The 25980-nt window shown below is 26.0% G+C and overlaps 1 protein-coding gene across 2 annotated transcripts in view; it reads left to right on the top strand.

Moving 5' to 3' along the window:
* Positions 1 to 750: 750 nt before the first annotated feature.
* The window catches only part of LOC111628532 (potassium voltage-gated channel protein eag-like), a 77564-nt gene continuing 52334 nt past the window's right edge, over positions 751 to 25980 (top strand). For both annotated transcript variants that reach the window (XM_023372343.1, XM_023372344.1), the window contains exon 1: positions 751 to 1000. In XM_023372343.1, coding sequence (XP_023228111.1) covers positions 922 to 1000 — 79 coding nt within the window. In that variant the 5' untranslated portion in view covers positions 751 to 921. The remainder of the gene's footprint in view (positions 1001 to 25980) is intronic.

Below are 25980 nucleotides of genomic sequence, written 5' to 3' on the forward strand. Positions count from 1 at the left end.
AAAAAAAAAAAAAAATGTTAAAATACTTTTCTATACAAAATTTTATTTATTTTATTGGCTTTTCTTTTTTTGTCGTTTTACTTCGTAAATATCTATTTATCACGTGATATAGTCCTCGACTTTATTCGCAGTGTATTAACGGGGTAATTTATCTTCAGTCGAACACTATGGTCAACAAAGGAATTACAAAAATTTACTATAAAGTTGCGTTAAATCTCTTCGAATAAAAAAAATAAATAATATTGATTAAAATAAGTAAAAAGAAGAAAATAATGATTTATTGTGTAGAATTTGACTATAATTAAGCATGAAAGAATAACATATTGATGTGCACGTGAGCTAATTCGAGTTTCGTATGAAAATTCCTTCATTTACATTACTGAAAAATTAGAATGTGATACAAAAATTTGTAATTAATCTGAAAAATGAATTGTAAAGTATTTATCTTTCTTCTCCACCTCTCTCCTTTTACTCCATCTCTTTCTCCTCCTCCTCCTCCTCCTCTTCCTCATCATCATCACCATCATTATTATCATCATCGACTTCATTAAAAAAGGAAAATTTTGAATTTCTAACATGACAAATCCGGAGAATGCGCAAATAAATGCAGAACGGAATCATTGACGAGGAGGGGGATCGTTCTAAGCTCAGATTCGCCGTAAAAATTTAATTAAATTCAACTGAGTCTGGTCCAAATACGCCATCTGAATCCCAGGTTGTCATGGCGACGAGACATGCGCATCCGAAACGTCTCTCCTCGCCAGGGAGGCGTTGGTCAAACGAGTTGGGACGGCAAATGTGGTGGTCTGCCACTAAGGCTGTATCTTGACCTCTGCGGAGGGGATCTATGTTGCCCTAAGTTGACCTCTCACCTCTGACTTCCCCCAAAGGTTTATCTTCCGAAGGACCCGAGATGACAAAATGCCAGGCGGAAGAAGAGGCCTAGTTGCCCCACAGAACACGTTTCTGGAAAATATTATTCGACGCTACAACTCTTTGCGTAAGTACACAATTTATTATTATTTTTTTTATTTTTAAAATTTAATTTAATCAACATTAGAATATCTTATATTGTTTGAAGCTTCCACAATCAAAATTTTGTATATATAAATTTATATTTTTCTTTTATTGAACAAGATTTTATAGCTTTAAATCACGGATGGTTTAGCACCGAAAGCAGATAGTTGTTAAACAACTTATTTTATAAGTAAAAAAATAAAATAAATAAATAAAAATATGTAATAAAAATATAAATTTTATTTATTGAAAATCGAAAATGTCTATATACAGAACTAATCAATCCACGTGGTTTCCATTCTTTATTCTGTCAAATGCAGTAATGTGTGTATAGTTACAATTGCGAAGCTCGTCTGTATGCAAAGTTCAAGTTGTTTCATATTTATTTTAATATATATTTTTTTTATATCTTTATATTTAAAACATTAAGCTAGTTATTTAAAAATCATTCTTTGTAATATATTCGTGTTTTCTATTGCGTGTTTCAGGAAGGATTTTACGTAACATCATCAGTTATTGTCACTCTAGAAGTGAACTTGAATCATTCAACTCTTTTCACTTTAAAAAAAATTGTAGAATATTTATTTTTTTTTTAATTTCAAATTTTGGTAAATTGACCTTCAGTTATATGTACTTAATAATTTAATGGTAACTTTACTAGTAAGATATTAAGTCACTCGTCTTGTAAATTATTGACTTGTGAAAATTTCACATACGAAATTTGAATAAAATATTAAAGTTTTACGCCTGAAGAATTCTTTTATTTAATATTTTTGATATACTAAATAAAGGAAAAGGAGGAAACTCCAGCTTAGAATATACAGAAAAGCTTATATAAAACCTTTGTTTATGATTTGTAAACGTGAGAAATAATTGATAAAATAAATTGATAATTAGTTTATGTCATTAACAAAATGTATTAATCATTTCTTTATAGTAAAAATTATATAAATCAACGAAAGTAGACTTCATTTTTAAGATTTAATTTTCGTATAACAACCTGTAGCTTCCATTATTGATCTGGAAGATTAAAANACAGAATTAGTAAAATTATTTTCTTTATTCTCTTTATTAATGCTAAGTGGATAGTTAGATACTTTTGCAATTAAACCGTTTATATTTCTAAAAAGGAATAAAGAATTATTTCATTTATGGCTGGAAAGTAACCTGCTCATAAGTTAACTAGTGTAAGAGTTAAATTTTGTTTTAGAAAAATAGATTTAAAATTCATATTTCCGAAAAAAATTGGCAAGGAGGAAGTTAATCCGATTATTTTAGTGCTGTTCTTACATACCAGACAATGCATTAGGGTATGTTTTGTTTGACGTCATATAGGGTAGAAGTCGATTAAACTATCGACGTGTACGTGATAATAGGATCAAAGAACCAGAAAATATACCTGTATAAACGTGCTAAGTATTATGACGCAGCATTTACATACCCAAACAACTACTCAATATTATATTAAATGCGAGCGTTAAACGCTTTGCCAATTTTATCCATTATATCTGTTTAAGTTATATGAGAAATTATTCATAATTTTAATTCAGTAAACTTAAAACAGATTAATTTTAAGTTTATAAATTAAGACTTATATAAATATGAAAACTTTTTTTAAACAATAAAATTACATTATTATGCTTAGCACTCACCATTGCGTGTTGATGAATGCTCGTGTCAAATCACCTTTTTGACCTCTTTACCATATCGAAATTAGTTCTTGTAAATCGATACTTAAATTTTACATTCTTATTAACTGTTATCTACACAAACGACAGCAAACTGATAACCTAACAGTAAACATAAAATGTAATATTTCTGCAATGATGAATTCTCGATATCCTTTTTTATGATCCTAATGAATTTATAAGATTAATGTGGAGCTTACTAAATAGCAATTTATATTCCATAATGTTTCTTTACTCTTCTTTAATCTGACCTTAATTATGTTACTTTCCACTATAACTAGTTATTAAAATATCAAAAATGCTATCAACATGTGCAAACAAAGCTCATCTTCATTGTAACACATGATCAACTCGCCCGAACAGATGGTGACGACAAGATGACATCAGAAACACACATACTTTTCCTATTTTTACTCAAAAGAAATTCAATTTCAAAGACAGCCTAGAGATAGAATCGATTCTTTCTTCGTATCTAACTGTTTTGAATAATTCACAGACAATAAAAAAGAAAAACAAAAATACTTCTCGAAACTGTTGCTACTAAAACGTTGAAGTCTGATACTGCTTTACTTTATTTATGCTTTCTGTTGCAACTGGATATTTACGTGATGCTTAAAATATGAAAATTTGAGCTTCAGTTTGATGTCTTCAACGATGTTAAACTAAATAAACAACATCTGACTTATCTCACGTTAAAATATATCAAAATCGTACTTAAAAAGAAATTAAGCTATTAAATTTAAATGTTTTTAATCGAAAAAATTTACACGGATAGATTGTTAAGTCTAAGTAACTTTTATACGAACAGACTTACAGACTTACTTTAAAAAAAAAAATTTTTTTTTTGATATAATTATGTGACATAGAGGAAATGGGTTTCTTTCACCTTCCATAATATCCTGGTATTTTCGTAAACAGGGAAATTTTTCATCATTTCTTTTAAGAAAGTTTAATTTAAAAATCTCTTTTGTTAAAGTTTTTCTTTATCTCCAAAGTAATATCCTGTCGAGGCAATTGTTTTTATATGTGTCACTCTTACAAAATGATGTTTGACTTTTATACATTGCTCGCCCCAAGCTCCATAGATTTAATGGAAGAATATCACTAAAATAAATAAATAAATATTATTCGTCGTCTCAAAATTGAAAATTTCTGAGAATTTATAATAATATTACTAGTATATCTATACATTCTCGGAACTTTTCTTGAATTTTTTTTTATGTTTATATTAAACGTGTAAATGTAAACGTGCAAACGTGTAGATACGATATGTATTATGAACATTTTATAATCGTTCTTGGCGTAGGCCTCATAAATTCAATAATAACTTGCAGGCTACCACAATATCATCTGTGCTACTGTTTGTTTTGTTGCTTTAAACCCATTATCATGAACAATGAATGGAATGGTTGTGAGGCACGAAATATATTCATGCAAATTACTCACATAAAAAGCTTCATTTTTAAAAAAATGCAATCTAGAATTGAAACGATAAAAACGCTTACAACGATCTAAAATTCGCCATTTTAAAAAAAGGAAAAAAGTTTTTTGGCTTTATATATCTTATAAATTAAAAACAAAATGAAAAAAAAACTATAAGTTATCTCATTGTTTTCTGGATGTATAAAGAAAGTTTTTATATAAATTTAAAGAATTTTTCACCAGATTTTTGTAAGCTTTCCAATTTTATTTAAGAGTTTCTTCTTTTCAATCTATTTTAATGCCATCTTAAGTTTATAATACTTCGTTAATTATAATTAATTAGAATTTTAAGTGAAAATTATGTGTTAAAGTTTATTTAGATTTTTTTTTATAAAAAAAAACAAAATATAAAATTATGAAGTAGTTTTAATAAACATTTCCACTAAAAATTTAAAGTCTAATAATACTCTAAGCTATAGACAACCATTCGTAAATTTGTTCTTAATCAACTTTGAATCAATAAAAACACGATAGTCTAGTAGTTTTCCTCTTGAGGAAACAAAGTAATTTGAAAAACAGGAAAGGTAATCACAACAAAGACTATAAAATATATATATATTGACTTACTATTAATGATTTCAAATTATCTGATGCATGTTTGTTTGATATTTAATTGATTAAAATTTTTTTCCGTTTCGAAATGGATCCAAAGACATAAAATCGAATGTTTTTTTTTTTGTGTGGAATAGAAAATGTTAAGATCATTCAAAGAAAGCAATTCGGAGTTTAAAAAAATAATAATGGATCAAAGTGCATTACAAAATTGCATACATACGAAGACATAAAATAAGAAAAATGAAAACTGCAAATCGCTTTGAGTTTTTGAGTTACTTTTTACGAGAAATATTTTTAGTAAATTCATGAATATAATATTTTAAACTAGAAAAATAATAAATAAATTTTATTTTAAAAGTTTTTTAAATTAAATTTATATATATATATATATACATNATATGTTAATCTATTGTAATTCTAGTTTATATTATTTTATATAATTTCAAAAATTGTGATCGATCTTACTTCGAATATAAATCTAAGATTTTAAGAGTTTATATAAGCTGAACTCATTATATAAAATATATATTTTTTTATTATTATCCAAGAAAAATATCAAAACGGATATTTTTGTAGGTCATTGTTTTTCCAATGCCTAACTGAATTAATTTTATTATTTATAGGACATATATATATATATATAATAAAATTTTGAATTAAACTAGACTTACACGCTATAAAAATTTTAAAATATATATTGTATATTAATTTTTAAAATTTATTTTACAAATTTTATTTTATTTCATTTTAAAGAATCAAATTAACTTCTTTAAAATCTAATTTTGGTAAATTTATTGAATAGTATCGTTGCAATGAATGTGTATTTTGAAACAGTGAAACTATAAAAAATAAAATATCTTTAAACATTAATGCTTTATAACCCACTGAATCATCCTTAAATTTGATAAATGTGGTAACCTTAGTAGTATACGTCGTTACACTTCAGTAAAAATATCGAAGTGGCAATACACATTTACCTCATGTTGTCAAAACTAAATTAATGCATTTATTATTATTATTATTATTATTTAAAATCTTCAATAATTTAACGATTAAATTTTTTATTTCATAATTTTTTTTAATTTTAACATTTTAAAATCTAAATATTATAGATTATTTAAATTAATACACTGTTGTGTACTTATGGGGTATTGGATCCTCCAAGATTAAAATTTAAACTAAAAGAATTTTATTAAGGCTATTGGTAATACGTGATTTAAAAAATTTAATATTTTTAATAATATTTATCTATTTTTAATGGTAAAAATTAATTTTTGCTCGGAAGAAATTCTTATAAGACTTTTTAGTCATTTGAAATTCATTTTCCGTTGCTTAACATGGCATGAGAAACCGTTAATTCATTCGATTTTCTAAAGATATCGCTTAAAGGTTGATCGTTGTTATGTTAATTTCGGTATAATGACATGTCTGGACATGTCGGTCTTTGTACTCGATGACAAAATAGCATCGCGAAAGTCTATAGTTCTGAAATGTAAACAATAGAAACATGCTCAGAATATTTTTAAAAGTAGCTATCAAAATTAAATATAGTAGATTTAACATTTTTTATATAAAAATTTTAATATTTAATAAATATGTATGTTAAATTATTAGTTAGAAAACGAAAAATTATACAAAAATTTTCATTTCAAAATAACTTCTTTCAAAAATATATTTCACACTTTGAGGGAAAGAAATGAAAATTCTTGGCCGTATTTTGAAATGTCATCTTCTGAATCCTCTCTTCAAAAAAGTATTTTCTCTTTTTGTAATAATATCATTTCTGTAGAAAGTGGTTATTCTTTAGATAGTGGAATTAGCGCGTGCAAACGTGCATTCACCCCTGTGTAAATGTGTATGTAGCTATTAGAGCTGCGAATGAAAAGTAAATTTTTGGATATTGCATAAAGTGCGTTTGTCACATTTAGTTTTTTCTGTGTTTATTTAATTTTTTAAATTTATTTATTTACAAAGGTAAAGATACCCGACCCTCTCTGGCTTTCTTAGTTACACTACTGGTTACAAGAAAATAATTACAAGAAGTCGCCAAATTCTGAAAAATAATATGATTATGATCTGGAAAGATGACAACATTTAAGAAAGATTGTTAAACATGTTTTACTTTCCGCTAGCTTTAATATGGATCAATTTTTATGAAGGAAATGTGTTAATCGTAATTAACAGCTTTAACAATGAGAGCATAAATTTGTTTTACGACCTCATATATACAATTAGGTGCCATCATGTTGAAGAATTCAAGAATGAACGTATAGTTTTTTTTTTTTTTTAATGGTTAACGAATTTATTTATATTATTATTTTTTTAATAAAGATTTCTGAAATTCATTTAATATTCAGGATACATTATCTAAATTCTTTTATCTCTTAACGTGACTTGTTCAATTTTCAATCAGTTCTGTTCTCAATCATACTTTTATGTACTAGATTCGATCATTCGAGTTAAGAAATTCGTCTCAGAGCATCACTTAGATTGATTTTTAAGAATTTTATTATTTTGGATTATCAATTTTCTTGAAATAGTTTAATAATTTATTATGAGATATATTTTTAAAAATAAAACATAAAGATAAAACCAAAATTCTTTCTCTACAATAGAATTTTGATTGTACAGTACATAAAGAAAATAATCATATATCAAAAAATGGATTTAGTTACTTGATTATATTATGCAAGTTAAACAAACTGAGAAGTATTTTTTTGATGAATTGTATGAAAGAAACTCAATTTAGTAATAGTTTTTTTTAGTAGTAAATCATCATTAAAATGATAACGGTCTGATTGAAGTATTTCCTTCGGATTGCGATTATCTATTGTCAAAGGAATTTCCGATAGTTAGTGTTCAGTTAAAGTTTCTTTTAAGGCTCTTCGGTAAACATGAATCTTTATGATTTAATATAAAAAAAAAGAATAATTGAGATAATCGATAACGAAGTTAATTATTTTCCTTAAAATCCTATCTATTGAGTAATTGAAAGTTAATTATTCTTCTGAATATAATTTATGTTTTAACGACTATTATGATCTTAGAAAATAATTATATAGAGAAATTCAATAACTACGGCATTTTTTTAACTTTGAAAATAAATATTGGAAGCTTTTAACGTGTTTATAGAATAAGACAAAATGAATTAGACAGAGGAAAGATAGGAAAGATGATACAAGGAGAGAAAGAAAGAATAAATTATAATTATTTTTAATATAAAATATACGTTTTTTAAAATATTATATTTGAAAAAGTTTTAAAGGAATTGTTTTATTAGTGAAGATGATTACGAATATTGAGTTTTAGTTTTGGTTTGTGTATCTAATAAACCAAATTTATAACACAGATAGAATAATAAAGATTTTTTTAAAATTTAAATTCATTTTCAGAATAAAAGATAAAAACCACGTTAAGAAGTCAATTAGATTAAATCTAAAGTATAATGCATTTGCTTAAATTTTTCGCATAATTTAATTTTATCGACGATTATCATCGAGGATAGGTTGTGAAAGGGGATCAAAAGGAGGAAAATTACTCATTATAAGAGTTTTAATGTAACTATTTTAGATCGGTTAAAGATAAAGCATTGAAGATAAATCCTCAACAGTGATTATAGTAAAGAATATAGCATACGTGAAGTGATTTCTGTAAGTTTTGATCAAGAAAAATTGAAGTTTTGCAATATAAAATATAAAAATTTCTAGAAAATGAGCAAGTTTTGTGATAAAAATTTTTTTTTGCTGCTGGAAGAATTTAGAAAGATTTATAATTTGATTCTGATCTAAGTTAAACGTTTGATAACAGAAATTTGTATTCTCAAATTATATTAACAAATCAAAAGAAAAAAAACATATAAATTTAAAACAATAATATACTACGTTTGTTCTTCAAATATTGAAATTACAAATTTAGAAAGATTTATTCAATAAAACTATAAAATATATTGTATATTCAGACAATAGAAATCCATAATCAATTAATCAATAGGACTGTACTATATCAATTGCAGGTTTATGTTGTTAATCATTGATATATTCAATGTGGTCTTATTGTTCGTTTATGTAATTAGCAATTGCCGGTATTAATAATAACATTAAACGAATCGTATGGATATTTAAAGAAAGAGAACAAACACTAGATTTGAAAAATAGGATTTAAAACATGGGCTTCTATTAATGTGAATTATTTAAAATAAAATTAAACCGAGTATGTTAAAATATTTAAGCATGTTATCATACCTTGTATTACAAATAAAACAATCTTTTGCCTATCTAGTTCCAGATATTCATGCCCTTTTTTTTGGATAGATATGAAACTTATACCCAAACATTTATACATTTAAACTTCGATATAACGCTCTTCTAGATAGAGCCAACCTTTTAAAGCGCCTAATAAATATTTGCGAACGGATCACCTCTGTAAATATTAAATGGGAAAGTTTTTAGTATATGTGAATCATTGTTATCATCGAATCTCGTGGCTTTCAAATTCACAAACTCAAACTTGGGCGTACACCTTATTACTATATGAAATCCTTCCTATTTGAGATGCTTCACTTCAGAGCAACACTCGACTGAATGCTAAATTCAAAGGCATAAAAGTGATGGCGCTAAATTGAGGTACGACTATACTTTAAATATTAATTACGTCTATTATTTACTCATAATCTATTAATTAAGATATACATAATTATATACATTATACTGTATAAAAAATATATATAATTTATTGAAATGTGTAAGAAAATTTTTATTTATTAATTTTACTCATATATTATTTAAATTAGCGACAAGAATAACAGTCGAAGTGTTCGTAAAATGGACGTACGTAATACTAACAAAAATTCTATTTTTTCTTTATATTTGCAACTATAATGTGAAGAAAAATCCATTTTTTTGGCACAAAATTCAAATTAAATTTAAAAAGAATATACTATTTAAGATGCATTATTTAAATGAGAATGATTTTGAAGTCTTCCAATAAAACATTTTTCAATGTCGCCGTTGGGAAAATTAAACATGTATACATTATAAACAGAAAAATAAAATAGAAAAAAAATATGCCACTCGTATTCTAAATGCCAAAATCAGTTTAGCCATTTGTGAAACATTTATCTTGTTGCTACAAACAATAATAGTTAGCCATTATAGGAGAATTCCACTTTTCTTTCTAGCATTATTCCCTAGAATTTATCTTAATGGAATCTTTTAATGCTTTCTTCCTAACTAATGTCATGTAAATTATCTGAAAGAAATCTAAATTTTATTTTATTTTTTAATTTAAATAATTAACTTCAACTGAAAACAGCTTCTTTCCTTTTAGTGTATGAATTTTGTATTTATATCTATTAACAATAAGTCTGAACCTTAATCGCAATTCATAATATTCGAAATATCTGCTACTTTTATTATTGGGAATAAGGCAACGCAATACTGAAGAGATCTGCAAGGGAGGCCTTCCAGGAGGACCTCCTCCCTTGAAGAGAGGCTTGCCACGTGTCTTCCGGGAGGACTTACTGTGGGAAACTGGCCTTTTTTTAGGTGTTACACACGTGAAGAAAACTCAGAAAATTTTAAGTAGCCAGCCAGTTGGTGAGGCGCTAACCAGCGACCAAAAATTGTACAGTGGTTTTATCCACTCGGTCATTGGTGAGCTTAAAAACTTTTAAAGCATTATTCAGGAAATTACTGTAAGTTGATTATTGAAATTGTATTTAGATAATATTCACAAATTTTAGATGGTAATTAACAATGCAAATTCGTCGAATTACTTGTTTTGATAAATTAGAAACAATAATATTCAGTTCAAATGTATGATGTTATAGTATGAATATAATTTTGTTTCTACTTTACTTGGAATATACAAATCAAAATTATGGTAAAAAGATTAAGTTCTAATTATGTTTACGAACATTCATGTTAATTTATTTTCGAATTATTCAACAATTAATGTTAGCAGATGCAAATCATCTTTATCAGTCTTCCTGCCTGTGACAATAATAATAAATTTGCTCTTCAAATTATTGAAAAATATACTTTTACTTTAAATCTTAGTTACGCACAACATTCTCCTCTTGGTAGTAACTTAAAAGAGAAAAAAAAAATTAACGATATAAAATATTCAAAGACATTAACTACTTTCCAATTTATAATAAAAATATATTTATGAGTAATTTGTAGATAGTTTTTAATGAAAAAACTGTCACGTGAAAAGAAGCTTATTTTTAAAAAAAAGCAATTAAAGTTATGCTCATAAATTTTTAGAATAAATCTATAAAAAATAAAAAAGTAGCGCAATTACTCGTTAAATCAATGGCTCATTTTATTACTCGATCATGGAGTTTTATTATTCAAAGTTTATATATAAAAGTTTTTTATTTCTTTATATTTTAAAAGTTTACATTTTTATAATATAAAGCTCTTTAAGACGGAAAGACTAGCAGTTCAATTTTTCTTCAGAAATCATTGGATATCTGCTTTTTTTTCTTTGATACAGTTTAATAGAATTTTTTTTTACTGGCACTGAGAGCTTTTTTTCATCCCCATCTCGCAAGTTCGGCCAGGCCCACAATGGGCGAATGGGTAATGAGAGACAGAGTTTGACATATCCGATTTCTCACAGAAGGCTTTTCTATGGGAAATTGGCCCCCTATTTATTTGTTAGACATGTGGAAAAAAAATACCCGGAAAAATTGCACGTGGCCAGCCCATTGGACAGGCGTGAACTAGCGACCTAGATAAAACCGCCGAATTCACTGGTTCAGTGGTTTTATCCACTCGTCCATTGATGGGCAAATATCCGTGAAGGACCATCAGTAAAAATTCCTATGGTTACTCATTTGAATTCGATTCCAGCAGTAGTAGTAGGCTGATGCCTTAAACGTTTCAGGCCATCTCTCCGTCTAATNAAAAAAAATTCATCTTCGTTACCTCCTTTGTCAATCCTTAAGTAGTAGTTAAGTTTTAAAGTAGGACTTTATATTGATTTCTAGAGTTTTTCTAACTTTTAGAAAACAATTAATTGATAAAGTGTTATTCGAAGTGGATTTTTTCAAGGTATTAAAACAGAAAATTCATTAAAAATAACACTGTGCCACTCTATTTTGTTCCAAACAGCTTTTTTTTTCCATAATATTTTGAGATTCTTTTAACGATCCTCTTGAGGAACGTTGGTTATGATCTATCCTATATTGATCTTTCAAGTGAACTTTATTTTACTTTTTTCCGTTTTCGTTTTTTTTTTATTGCTGTAGGGTTTATGACATTAATACCTTTCGCCAGTTAATTATTTTAGTATTTATTTTTCATTTTTTTCTGATTGAACTAATTAGTCGCTACATTTTTTTTTTCTGGGTAAGTTCTAACTGTTATTCGCTGTTTAGTTAATACTTAACGTTAAATTTATTTACAGAATTAGTAAAATTATTTTCTTTATTCTCTTTATTAATGCTAAGTGGATAGTTAGATACTTTTGCAATTAAACCGTTTATATTTCTAAAAAGGAATAAAGAATTATTTCATTTATGGCTGGAAAGTAACCTGCTCATAAGTTAACTAGTGTAAGAGTTAAATTTTGTTTTAGAAAAATAGATTTAAAATTCATATTTCCGAAAAAAATTGGCAAGGAGGAAGTTAATCCGATTATTTTAGTGCTGTTCTTACATACCAGACAATGCATTAGGGTATGTTTTGTTTGACGTCATATAGGGTAGAAGTCGATTAAACTATCGACGTGTACGTGATAATAGGATCAAAGAACCAGAAAATATACCTGTATAAACGTGCTAAGTATTATGACGCAGCATTTACATACCCAAACAACTACTCAATATTATATTAAATGCGAGCGTTAAACGCTTTGCCAATTTTATCCATTATATCTGTTTAAGTTATATGAGAAATTATTCATAATTTTAATTCAGTAAACTTAAAACAGATTAATTTTAAGTTTATAAATTAAGACTTATATAAATATGAAAACTTTTTTTAAACAATAAAATTACATTATTATGCTTAGCACTCACCATTGCGTGTTGATGAATGCTCGTGTCAAATCACCTTTTTGACCTCTTTACCATATCGAAATTAGTTCTTGTAAATCGATACTTAAATTTTACATTCTTATTAACTGTTATCTACACAAACGACAGCAAACTGATAACCTAACAGTAAACATAAAATGTAATATTTCTGCAATGATGAATTCTCGATATCCTTTTTTATGATCCTAATGAATTTATAAGATTAATGTGGAGCTTACTAAATAGCAATTTATATTCCATAATGTTTCTTTACTCTTCTTTAATCTGACCTTAATTATGTTACTTTCCACTATAACTAGTTATTAAAATATCAAAAATGCTATCAACATGTGCAAACAAAGCTCATCTTCATTGTAACACATGATCAACTCGCCCGAACAGATGGTGACGACAAGATGACATCAGAAACACACATACTTTTCCTATTTTTACTCAAAAGAAATTCAATTTCAAAGACAGCCTAGAGATAGAATCGATTCTTTCTTCGTATCTAACTGTTTTGAATAATTCACAGACAATAAAAAAGAAAAACAAAAATACTTCTCGAAACTGTTGCTACTAAAACGTTGAAGTCTGATACTGCTTTACTTTATTTATGCTTTCTGTTGCAACTGGATATTTACGTGATGCTTAAAATATGAAAATTTGAGCTTCAGTTTGATGTCTTCAACGATGTTAAACTAAATAAACAACATCTGACTTATCTCACGTTAAAATATATCAAAATCGTACTTAAAAAGAAATTAAGCTATTAAATTTAAATGTTTTTAATCGAAAAAATTTACACGGATAGATTCTTAAGTCTAAGTAACTTTTATACGAACAGACTTACAGACTTACTTTAAAAAAAAAAATTTTTTTTTTGATATAATTATGTGACATAGAGGAAATGGGTTTCTTTCACCTTCCATAATATCCTGGTATTTTCGTAAACAGGGAAATTTTTCATCATTTCTTTTAAGAAAGTTTAATTTAAAAATCTCTTTTGTTAAAGTTTTTCTTTATCTCCAAAGTAATATCCTGTCGAGGCAATTGTTTTTATATGTGTCACTCTTACAAAATGATGTTTGACTTTTATACATTGCTCGCCCCAAGCTCCATAGATTTAATGGAAGAATATCACTAAAATAAATAAATAAATATTATTCGTCGTCTCAAAATTGAAAATTTCTGAGAATTTATAATAATATTACTAGTATATCTATACATTCTCGGAACTTTTCTTGAATTTTTTTTTATGTTTATATTAAACGTGTAAATGTAAACGTGCAAACGTGTAGATACGATATGTATTATGAACATTTTATAATCATTCTTGGCGTAGGCCTCATAAATTCAATAATAACTTGCAGGCTACCACAATATCATCTGTGCTACTGTTTGTTTTGTTGCTTTAAACCCATTATCATGAACAATGAATGGAATGGTTGTGAGGCACGAAATATATTCATGCAAATTACTCACATAAAAAGCTTCATTTTTAAAAAAATGCAATCTAGAATTGAAACGATAAAAACGCTTACAACGATCTAAAATTCGCCATTTTAAAAAAAGGAAAAAAGTTTTTTGGCTTTATATATCTTATAAATTAAAAACAAAATGAAAAAAAAACTATAAGTTATCTCATTGTTTTCTGGATGTATAAAGAAAGAAAGTTTTTATATAAATTTAAAGAATTTTTCACCAGATTTTTGTAAGCTTTCCAATTTTATTTAAGAGTTTCTTCTTTTCAATCTATTTTAATGCCATCTTAAGTTTATAATACTTCGTTAATTATAATTAATTAGAACTTTAAGTGAAAATTATGTGTTAAAGTTTATTTAGATTTTTTTTTATAAAAAAAAACAAAATATAAAATTATGAAGTAGTTTTAATAAACATTTCCACTAAAAATTTAAAGTCTAATAATACTCTAAGCTATAGACAACCATTCGTAAATTTGTTCTTAATCAACTTCGAATCAATAAAAACACGATAGTCTAGTAGTTTTCCTCTTGAGGAAACAAAGTAATTTGAAAAACAGGAAAGGTAATCACAACAAAGACTATAAAATATATATATATTGACTTACTATTAATGATTTCAAATTATCTGATGCATGTTTGTTTGATATTTAATTGATTAAAATTTTTTTCCGTTTCGAAATGGATCCAAAGACATAAAATCGAATGTTTTTTTTTTTGTGTGGAATAGAAAATGTTAAGATCATTCAAAGAAAGCAATTCGGAGTTTAAAAAAATAATAATGGATCAAAGTGCATTACAAAATTGCATACATACGAAGACATAAAANTATTATGATCTTAGAAAATAATTATATAGAGAAATTCAATAACTACGGCATTTTTTTAACTTTGAAAATAAATATTGGAAGCTTTTAACGTGTTTATAGAATAAGACAAAATGAATTAGACAGAGGAAAGATAGGAAAGATGATACAAGGAGAGAAAGAAAGAATAAATTATAATTATTTTTAATATAAAATATACGTTTTTTAAAATATTATATTTGAAAAAGTTTTAAAGGAATTGTTTTATTAGTGAAGATGATTACGAATATTGAGTTTTAGTTTTGGTTTGTGTATCTAATAAACCAAATTTATAACACAGATAGAATAATAAAGATTTTTTTAAAATTTAAATTCATTTTCAGAATAAAAGATAAAAACCACGTTAAGAAGTCAATTAGATTAAATCTAAAGTATAATGCATTTGCTTAAATTTTTCGCATAATTTAATTTTATCGACGATTATCATCGAGGATAGGTTGTGAAAGGGGATCAAAAGGAGGAAAATTACTCATTATAAGAGTTTTAATGTAACTATTTTAGATCGGTTAAAGATAAAGCATTGAAGATAAATCCTCAACAGTGATTATAGTAAAGAATATAGCATACGTGAAGTGATTTCTGTAAGTTTTGATCAAGAAAAATTGAAGTTTTGCAATATAAAATATAAAAATTTCTAGAAAATGAGCAAGTTTTGTGATAAAAATTTTTTTTTGCTGCTGGAAGAATTTAGAAAGATTTATAATTTGATTCTGATCTAAGTTAAACGTTTGATAACAGAAATTTGTATTCTCAAATTATATTAACAAATCAAAAGAAAAAAAACATATAAATTTAAAACAATAATATACTACGTTTGTTCTTCAAATATTGAAATTACAAATTTAGAAAGATTTATTCAATAAAACTATAAAATATATTGTATATTCAGACAATAGAAATCCATAATCAATTAATCAATAGGACTGTACTATATCAATTGCAGGTTTATGTTGTTAATCATTGATATATTCAATGTGGTCTTATTGTTCGTTTATGTAATTAGCAATTGCCGGTATTAATAATAACATTAAACGAATCGTATGGATATTTAAAGAAAGAGAACAAACACTAGATTTGAAAAATAGGATTTAAAACATGGGCTTCTATTAATGTGAATTATTTAAAATAAAATTAAACCGAGTATGTTAAAATATTTAAGCATGTTATCATACCTTGTATTACAAATAAAACAATCTTTTGCCTATCTAGTTCCAGATATTCATGCCCTTTTTTTTGGATAGATATGAAACTTATACCCAAACATTTATACATTTAAACTTCGATATAACGCTCTTCTAGATAGAGCCAACCTTTTAAAGCGCCTAATAAATATTTGCGAACGGATCACCTCTGTAAATATTAAATGGGAAAGTTTTTAGTATATGTGAATCATTGTTATCATCGAATCTCGTGGCTTTCAAATTCACAAACTCAAACTTGGGCGTACACCTTATTACTATATGAAATCCTTCCTATTTGAGATGCTTCACTTCAGAGCAACACTCGACTGAATGCTAAATTCAAAGGCATAAAAGTGATGGCGCTAAATTGAGGTACGACTATACTTTAAATATTAATTACGTCTATTATTTACTCATAATCTATTAATTAAGATATACATAATTATATACATTATACTGTATAAAAAATATATATAATTTATTGAAATGTGTAAGAAAATTTTTATTTATTAATTTTACTCATATATTATTTAAATTAGCGACAAGAATAACAGTCGAAGTGTTCGTAAAATGGACGTACGTAATACTAACAAAAATTCTATTTTTTCTTTATATTTGCAACTATAATGTGAAGAAAAATCCATTTTTTTGGCACAAAATTCAAATTAAATTTAAAAAGAATATACTATTTAAGATGCATTATTTAAATGAGAATGATTTTGAAGTCTTCCAATAAAACATTTTTCAATGTCGCCGTTGGGAAAATTAAACATGTATACATTATAAACAGAAAAATAAAATAGAAAAAAAATATGCCACTCGTATTTTAAATGCCAAAATCAGTTTAGCCATTTGTGAAACATTTATCTTGTTGCTACAAACAATAATAGTTAGCCATTATAGGAGAATTCCACTTTTCTTTCTAGCATTATTCCCTAGAATTTATCTTAATGGAATCTTTTAATGCTTTCTTCCTAACTAATGTCATGTAAATTATCTGAAAGAAATCTAAATTTTATTTTATTTTTTAATTTAAATAATTAACTTCAACTGAAAACAGCTTCTTTCCTTTTAGTGTATGAATTTTGTATTTATATCTATTAACAATAAGTCTGAACCTTAATCGCAATTCATAATATTCGAAATATCTGCTACTTTTATTATTGGGAATAAGGCAACGCAATACTGAAGAGATCTGCAAGGGAGGCCTTCCAGGAGGACCTCCTCCCTTGAAGAGAGGCTTGCCACGTGTCTTCCGGGAGGACTTACTGTGGGAAACTGGCCTTTTTTTAGGTGTTACACACGTGAAGAAAACTCAGAAAATTTTAAGTAGCCAGCCAGTTGGTGAGGCGCTAACCAGCGACCAAAAATTGTACAGTGGTTTTATCCACTCGGTCATTGGTGAGCTTAAAAACTTTTAAAGCATTATTCAGGAAATTACTGTAAGTTGATTATTGAAATTGTATTTAGATAATATTCACAAATTTTAGATGGTAATTAACAATGCAAATTCGTCGAATTACTTGTTTTGATAAATTAGAAACAATAATATTCAGTTCAAATGTATGATGTTATAGTATGAATATAATTTTGTTTCTACTTTACTTGGAATATACAAATCAAAATTATGGTAAAAAGATTAAGTTCTAATTATGTTTACGAACATTCATGTTAATTTATTTTCGAATTATTCAACAATTAATGTTAGCAGATGCAAATCATCTTTATCAGTCTTCCTGCCTGTGACAATAATAATAAATTTGCTCTTCAAATTATTGAAAAATATACTTTTACTTTAAATCTTAGTTACGCACAACATTCTCCTCTTGGTAGTAACTTAAAAGAGAAAAAAAAAATTAACGATATAAAATATTCAAAGACATTAACTACTTTCCAATTTATAATAAAAATATATTTATGAGTAATTTGTAGATAGTTTTTAATGAAAAAACTGTCACGTGAAAAGAAGCTTATTTTTAAAAAAAAGCAATTAAAGTTATGCTCATAAATTTTTAGAATAAATCTATAAAAAATAAAAAAGTAGCGCAATTACTCGTTAAATCAATGGCTCATTTTATTACTCGATCATGGAGTTTTATTATTCAAAGTTTATATATAAAAGTTTTTTATTTCTTTATATTTTAAAAGTTTACATTTTTATAATATAAAGCTCTTTAAGACGGAAAGACTAGCAGTTCAATTTTTCTTCAGAAATCATTGGATATCTGCTTTTTTTTCTTTGATACAGTTTAATAGAATTTTTTTTTACTGGCACTGAGAGCTTTTTTTCATCCCCATCTCGCAAGTTCGGCCAGGCCCACAATGGGCGAATGGGTAATGAGAGACAGAGTTTGACATATCCGATTTCTCACAGAAGGCTTTTCTATGGGAAATTGGCCCCCTATTTATTTGTTAGACATGTGGAAAAAAAATACCCGGAAAAATTGCACGTGGCCAGCCCATTGGACAGGCGTGAACTAGCGACCTAGATAAAACCGCCGAATTCACTGGTTCAGTGGTTTTATCCACTCGTCCATTGATGGGCAAATATCCGTGAAGGACCATCAGTAAAAATTCCTATGGTTACTCATTTGAATTCGATTCCAGCAGTAGTAGTAGGCTGATGCCTTAAACGTTTCAGGCCATCTCTCCGTCTAATATGTTACGTTATAATTTGCACCAAAAATGTTTAATATTATTTTATCTGTGGTTGTATTGGCTTTATGGATTAAGACAACGCGACACACGAGCGACTTTCCAAGGGGAGATGTCTTCTGGAAAGACTTTCTGTAGAAAACTGGATCCTTTTAGATGTTACACACATGAAGAAAACTCGGTAAACTTTACTTGGCCAGACCATTGGTCAGGTGCGAACTCGCGATCAACTACCAGTTTTCGGTGGTGTTATCCACTGATGAACCACGTTGTAATGTAATTAAAGATAACCATATTCATCAATAATAATGATAAACACAATAGAAAATGGCATTTCCTTTTTAAATGGTATTTTTCTCATTAATTAGAAGCAGAAAGCATTCAATAATTGAAGGTTTCTATTTTCTTTAATTGGTAAGATTACAGTGTTTTTAAATAACTAGATAAAGCCCATTTCTATTATTTAATGTTTTTCTATAGAAAATGTCAGTTGGAGTGTAGCTGAGAATTTTTTTTTTTTTTTTTTAAATGTAAATTAGATTTTAAAGTTAGCATTAAGTAGTCATTGCACATATGAATAATAAAGTTCTAAAATTAATATCTATAAAAATGAATTTTAATCATAATTATTTATCATATGATAGTAAATCATAAATGATCTCTAAGAACATATAAACAATGATATCGACGAAATACGATCCTGTTCAAATCACTTTTTTAAACGACTTTTATATTGAAAATGAATAGATATGGCCTATTCTTTACCGAAAATTCGATAATGCCATAAGTGTCATCTATAGTAGAAATGCCATTCTCGAATTTATCGTATAATTCCCTGTTCTAAATTTGCTGAATGAAGATCAAAGAACGATAAAAACTTTTGACAGAAAAGGAATTTTTTCAATCATTTTTATTTATAAATATCTTAAACTATATAAAAAAAATAACGATCAAAATAAATAATTAACGATTGAATTGAATAACGTGTTGAAATCGAACCCATTCATGTCTTTTAGTAGCACGACGAATGCTCTAATTTAATTTATAGAAAATTTTCGAGAAAACTCAATTAATTTTATATTTTTTCAAATAGATTTTTTTTTTCTGTTTAGATCTTAAGTTAATAAATTTCTTATTTATCCTGAAGATATTACATAGTAATTTATTTATTTTGTGCTAAAACATGTTTAGCGCTGTATTTTAAAAATTCGCTTTAAATTTTAATAAAATGAATGTAATTAATTATATTATAATAATAATTAAATAAAATTAATGTTATTTAATTTATCTTCGGGATCCCTAATAAGGAAAATTCGTTAATATACTATTATTTGCACCAATTAACACGAATTAGTGTAGTACATATTTATAGCATATTACGCATTTTGATCTCATTTGTTCTGTAATTATAATTATCTTTTTCCTAAATTCATTAATGTATAAGCGGATTAATTATAATATAACGTTAAATCAAGGAACATAATGAATCACTTGACCTATTCTTATCTATTGAACAGCATTAATGTTGATGAGTGAAAAATTGACGTTTCCTGAATTTTACTTACAGAATATAATTAATGAGCGATGGACAATTATTCATACATATAATTATTCCTGAATTTTATTACTTTTTTCTAAAATTTTAACAATAATAGATACTCAAACGTACTGTCTTTTTAGATAATATTTTTGTATTTTTTTCCTTTATTTAACATGATTTTTATCATTCCAAAAAATGATAAAAATCATGTTGAAAGGTTCAAAAAAAAATCTTGAAACTCTCAGAAACTTTCCTATAGAATAAGATAAAAGTTTGGACTGAAAAATCAATCATCAGCTGAATCTTTCCATCGCATGACATCAATCTACATCATTTAATTAATGAAAAGAAAATGATGTTAGATATAATAGATAGCATGAGCCATTTTGTTGAAATATGTAAAAAAAAATCAAGAAAAATTCGAGCAAAAATTAAATAAAAAAAAAATGGCTATATTTTTCGTGATAAATCAGTTACATTTCAGTTTATTTACTTCTAAAATTTGTTATTTTAACAACACGAAAAGCAACATGGCGTCGAAGTAACTATTTATAGTCAAATGTTGTTACATTAATCGAATTTCTAAGTGCTTTTTCAAGTATACTCGAAAGACCTATATTTTGTAAGAACAAAAACTCGATTTGTTATAGTCACCTGCAGGCATTTACAGAAAGATTTTGGTCTGTAATCAAAGTCTTCAAACAGATGTAAGCAACATCTGTCGAATTCAAAGCCTTGTTTTTTTTATCTATATTCTATCAAAAAAATCGCCTAAACTTTAAAAGATTTATTTCTAAGAAAGATAAATTATATAGTTTCAACTTAATATCTATAATATGAAGAATTTTAACTAATGTAATGCATACACTTTTCTATATTGATCCTGTAAAAAGACTATGTGATGATGAATGTTATAGAATCGTATCTTTGATTTTCACTACTTTTAAATCTTTGTAACTGATAATAAATTAAAGAAAAGTGTTTTAATTAAAAATTTATTCTATATTTTTCATATAAATTAATTCTTTTAAACAAATTATAAATCAATTTTTCTGTATCGATTCTATAGAGAGATTATGTGATGATGGATGCTGTAAGATCANATTTATTGAATAGTATCGTTGCAATGAATGTGTATTTTGAAACAGTGAAACTATAAAAAATAAAATATCTTTAAACATTAATGCTTTATAACCCACTGAATCATCCTTAAATTTGATAAATGTGGTAACCTTAGTAGTATACGTCGTTACACTTCAGTAAAAATATCGAAGTGGCAATACACATTTACCTCATGTTGTCAAAACTAAATTAATGCATTTATTATTATTATTATTATTATTTAAAATCTTCAATAATTTAACGATTATATATCAAAATCGTACTAGAAAAGAAATTAAGCTATTAAATTTAAATGTTTTTAATCGAAAAAATTTACACGGATAGATTGTTAAGTCTAAGTAACTTTTATACGAACAGACTTACAGACTTACTTTAAAAAAAAAAATTTTTTTTTTGATATAATTATGTGACATAGAGGAAATGGGTTTCTTTCACCTTCCATAATATCCTGGTATTTTCGTAAACAGGGAAATTTTTCATCATTTCTTNCAAATTATAAATCAATTTTTCTGTATCGATTCTATAGAGAGATTATGTGATGATGGATGCTGTAAGATCATCTTCTCTCTTCAACTAATTTTAAATGTTTATTAACTAATATTAAACTGAAAAATAGCACTTTAATTAAACTAGATTTTATACCTTTCCTTTTAAACAAAAATAATTAATTCGAACAAACTATAAATTAAAAAATGTACTCAAACTTCCATTAATGAAATGTCATGATCGCATACTTCATGCATAGTTTACATCTTAATGAAATTCTTTAATTTAAGAAATTTAATTTATGAATATTTAAAAAAAAAAATTTTCTAAAAATCTTTAATACTTTGTTAATAATAGCAAGAATATTTATATACGTTTATTTTACTACTGTATTTACAAATTCATTATCTTAGTAAATAGTATGGCTTGTAAGTCACATTTTTATGTATACAGTAGGCGTAAAATTTAATAAAATATTTACCCATTTATATATGTAACTAAATATAGGTATAATATTCGGAAAACATGAATAGTTTCTATTTTTATATGACAGGATCTAGTATATAGAGACTAACATAACAATAAACGAGATCTTTCTATTGATAGATATGATGCAAAAAAAGTTTGTCTGTTGATTGCTTCACTTGTTGAACTAAATTTATCTTAATGAACTTTATTCTTTCCTAATTCTAAACATTTTTAGAATTTCTGTATTCACAAAAATGTATATGAAGGGTGAAGGAAGGAAAAAAAAAAGACAAAGAATGTCACATTTTACTTTCTCGGCTTTTTTGTACATAACACAGGAAAGTATTGTAATCCTGTCAAATTCTACCCTCTGGGTTATTTGCAAATCTCGACGTTTTGAAATTCCCTGAATCCAAAAAAAAAAAAACAAAATCAAAAAGGGGGGAAAATTTCGTGAACATTGTGTGTGTGTGGGTTAGCATCTATTTCGTTTAATATCTCATGATGGGGTAAAGATTAAGAAAGGAAATTTGGCATAGTACAGTGCGTAAGGGGCATTGATGCTCTTAAATTTTGGTGGTTAAAAATCGAGGGGGAGATAGAGGGGGTGTCATGTGTCAAATCTCTAGTAGGGTCGGACGTAATGAAAAGTTTACTCGTTATTGGCATTTACAATTTCAAAAAATATCACCTTTACCCTCAAAATTAGATAGCGCCAAACACAATTTTAACATTGTACTAATGTGTCTTAGTGTTTTTTAAACATAAACATTTTTCGCCAGAAAAGTTATGCAGCTTTATAACATGAGTGATGGATAAAAACCGAGACTTTAAATAAATACACTGCTTTTCGTATACTGTAATTCATAAATAAAAGTTTAAAATGATAATATGTATTAAAAAAATCATTTGTTTCTGTTATCTTTTATCATTTAATTTTAATGCGAGAAAAATCATTCATATTAAAATATAACTACAATAATTTCTCGTAAAACAATCATACAGTACAGTACTGTACGTATTAGCTGTATAATACAGAATGTAAAAAGTATTGTTTTTATATATGATTAAATTCAATAAAGTATAAAAAAAAGTCTTAAATGTGCTAGCTATGTAAGTCTTTCGTATTCATAATTTTTAATACGAAATGGTCGTGGCCGTTCGTTTTAACCGAGTTTTCGTTTATCTCAGATATCATCAATTCACATTACCTCGGATAGTCGGGATTTATACCATAATAAATAAATTATAATAACCTTATGAAATTATAAACAATATATTCTGATAATGACATGTGACAAAAACATTAATACTATAAAATAATAATAAATAATAATAACTGGAAGAATTGTGAAATATTAAGCTTGATTTTGCCTGTTTTTATTTGTATTTGTATACAGATTTTCCACTTTTTTTCACTCTGCTTATAAATATAAATGTAAAATTTGTTTCTAATTAGTAAAGAATATCGTTATGTTAATAATACAATATAATTTCATTTTTTCTAGATTCATTACTTTAAAATGTTAATGATTAAAATTTAAATATATCAAAAAATAATAATAATAAATTGTGACGTTTCTTGTTTTTCCCCTCACCCTTCATATACTATATCTATGTAACTGTCAAACAAGCAGTTTTTACATCGTACATATCATTAACAAAGTATAAAAACCGTAGTTTTTATATTAGAAAACGAATAAAATCGGAAAATCATTAATAATAGATAAAATATATGGAAATTTATTTTTAATTTCTAATTAAATTCTTTTTATAATTTGGTATTATTGAAAAATGTAAGTAGCTATCGTCGATAACTCTTTTTTTTTATAACGGTATATCTTATAGATATATCTATAAAGTAGTATAAAATTTAAAAAAAAAATTAAATGAGTAAAGCGGAAAAATTAAAAGTATATAAAGATTAAATATTATAAAAACTTAGTTTTAATTTATATTTTTAATAAGATGGTTTGATAAGTAGTAATTTTAGATAATTATTTTTATAACAGTATATCCCTGAGAAATAATATTCTTCAAGGATATGTCCTTTTATATTCCTCGGCAATAATTTCCCAAGAATATTATTTTTTGAAATATAAAAGGGATATTATTCCTATATAATTATCTATATAACTATAAATAGTTATCATATATAATTATTTACATAACAGTATATTCTTGAGGAATAATTTGCCTGTAATTTGAAAAAATTGTAGACCTATAAATCCCACTTTCGTCCGTTTGTCTGTCCGTATGTCCTTCCTTAATCTCTTGAACTGAGTTAGATAGATAAAATCTGAGACCAGATACGAAAACCATAGGAGTAGAAGGCCCCGATTAAGTATATGAGAACTTCCTATATAAGACGGAAGTCACGCTATTTCAATTTAAAAATTTCCCCCTGAAAAGAGTTACACATGTATATAGATTACAGCATGACACTGTTACTGGAAAAGTATTATGAACAGGAGCAAAACATTACTAATTTGAGGTGGAGAGCATATATTTTAAATTAAATAAATTTAAAATATGATTAAAAATTGGCATTGTGACAATGTTATATTCCTTTTATATTGCTATAATATTCTATAATATTTATTCTATACTCTTCTATTTTTAACTATATATTCATAAGATCGTATTAAGGATATAGGGATTAGGGATCGAGGGATATATTCGTAAGATATTACTGTTTATATACGTTTACAACTTACAAACAAATAAAGCCTAAAAAAAGATACTTAATTAGAATTATGTATAAAGATTTATCGTTAACTTCTAATCAACGACATTCCTATTCTCATTAATAACTCCATTTTTTATTATAATGTTTTTTTTTTCTCGAGACATTTTACCGCTACAATAAAAATATCATGTTCTCATCCATCAATGTGTTCTCACTTATATAATATTGAAATATCTGGATGGAACATCCCGCGGATAACATTAGACTTGATCTGTATTAATAGAACACATCATCTTTCTTACATAACCTATACATTAGTGATGTAAATATGAAGTGAATGCATTAAATTTAAAGAAGGAAAAAAAGTAAAAGATTTTTTGATATTTTAAAGATGTTTTTAAAGTTTTAATAAATTTAAAATCATCTTTAATTCATTAAATTTATTATATAACTTATATTCCAAAAAAACTTATAATTATATATTTAAAATATTCTTAAAACAATGTTTTAATAATTTAAATAACATTAAAAGTTATAAAATCTTAAATAAAAACTAAAATCTTATTTTAAAAATTACATTTAAAGCAAATCTTTAGTTAAAGGTCATCATTTATTACCATAGAAATTTAAGAAATATAACACTATTTTCTTTTAAAAATTTAATAAAAAGTTTTATTTATTTAAGCAAGACAAACATGGTTTTTTTTTTTTTTATTTTTTTAAAT

The sequence above is a fragment of the Centruroides sculpturatus genome, unplaced genomic scaffold (assembly GCF_000671375.1).
Source record: "Centruroides sculpturatus isolate CEXI.00-Female unplaced genomic scaffold, Cexi_2.0 scaffold426, whole genome shotgun sequence".
Lineage (NCBI taxonomy): Eukaryota > Metazoa > Arthropoda > Arachnida > Scorpiones > Buthidae > Centruroides > Centruroides sculpturatus.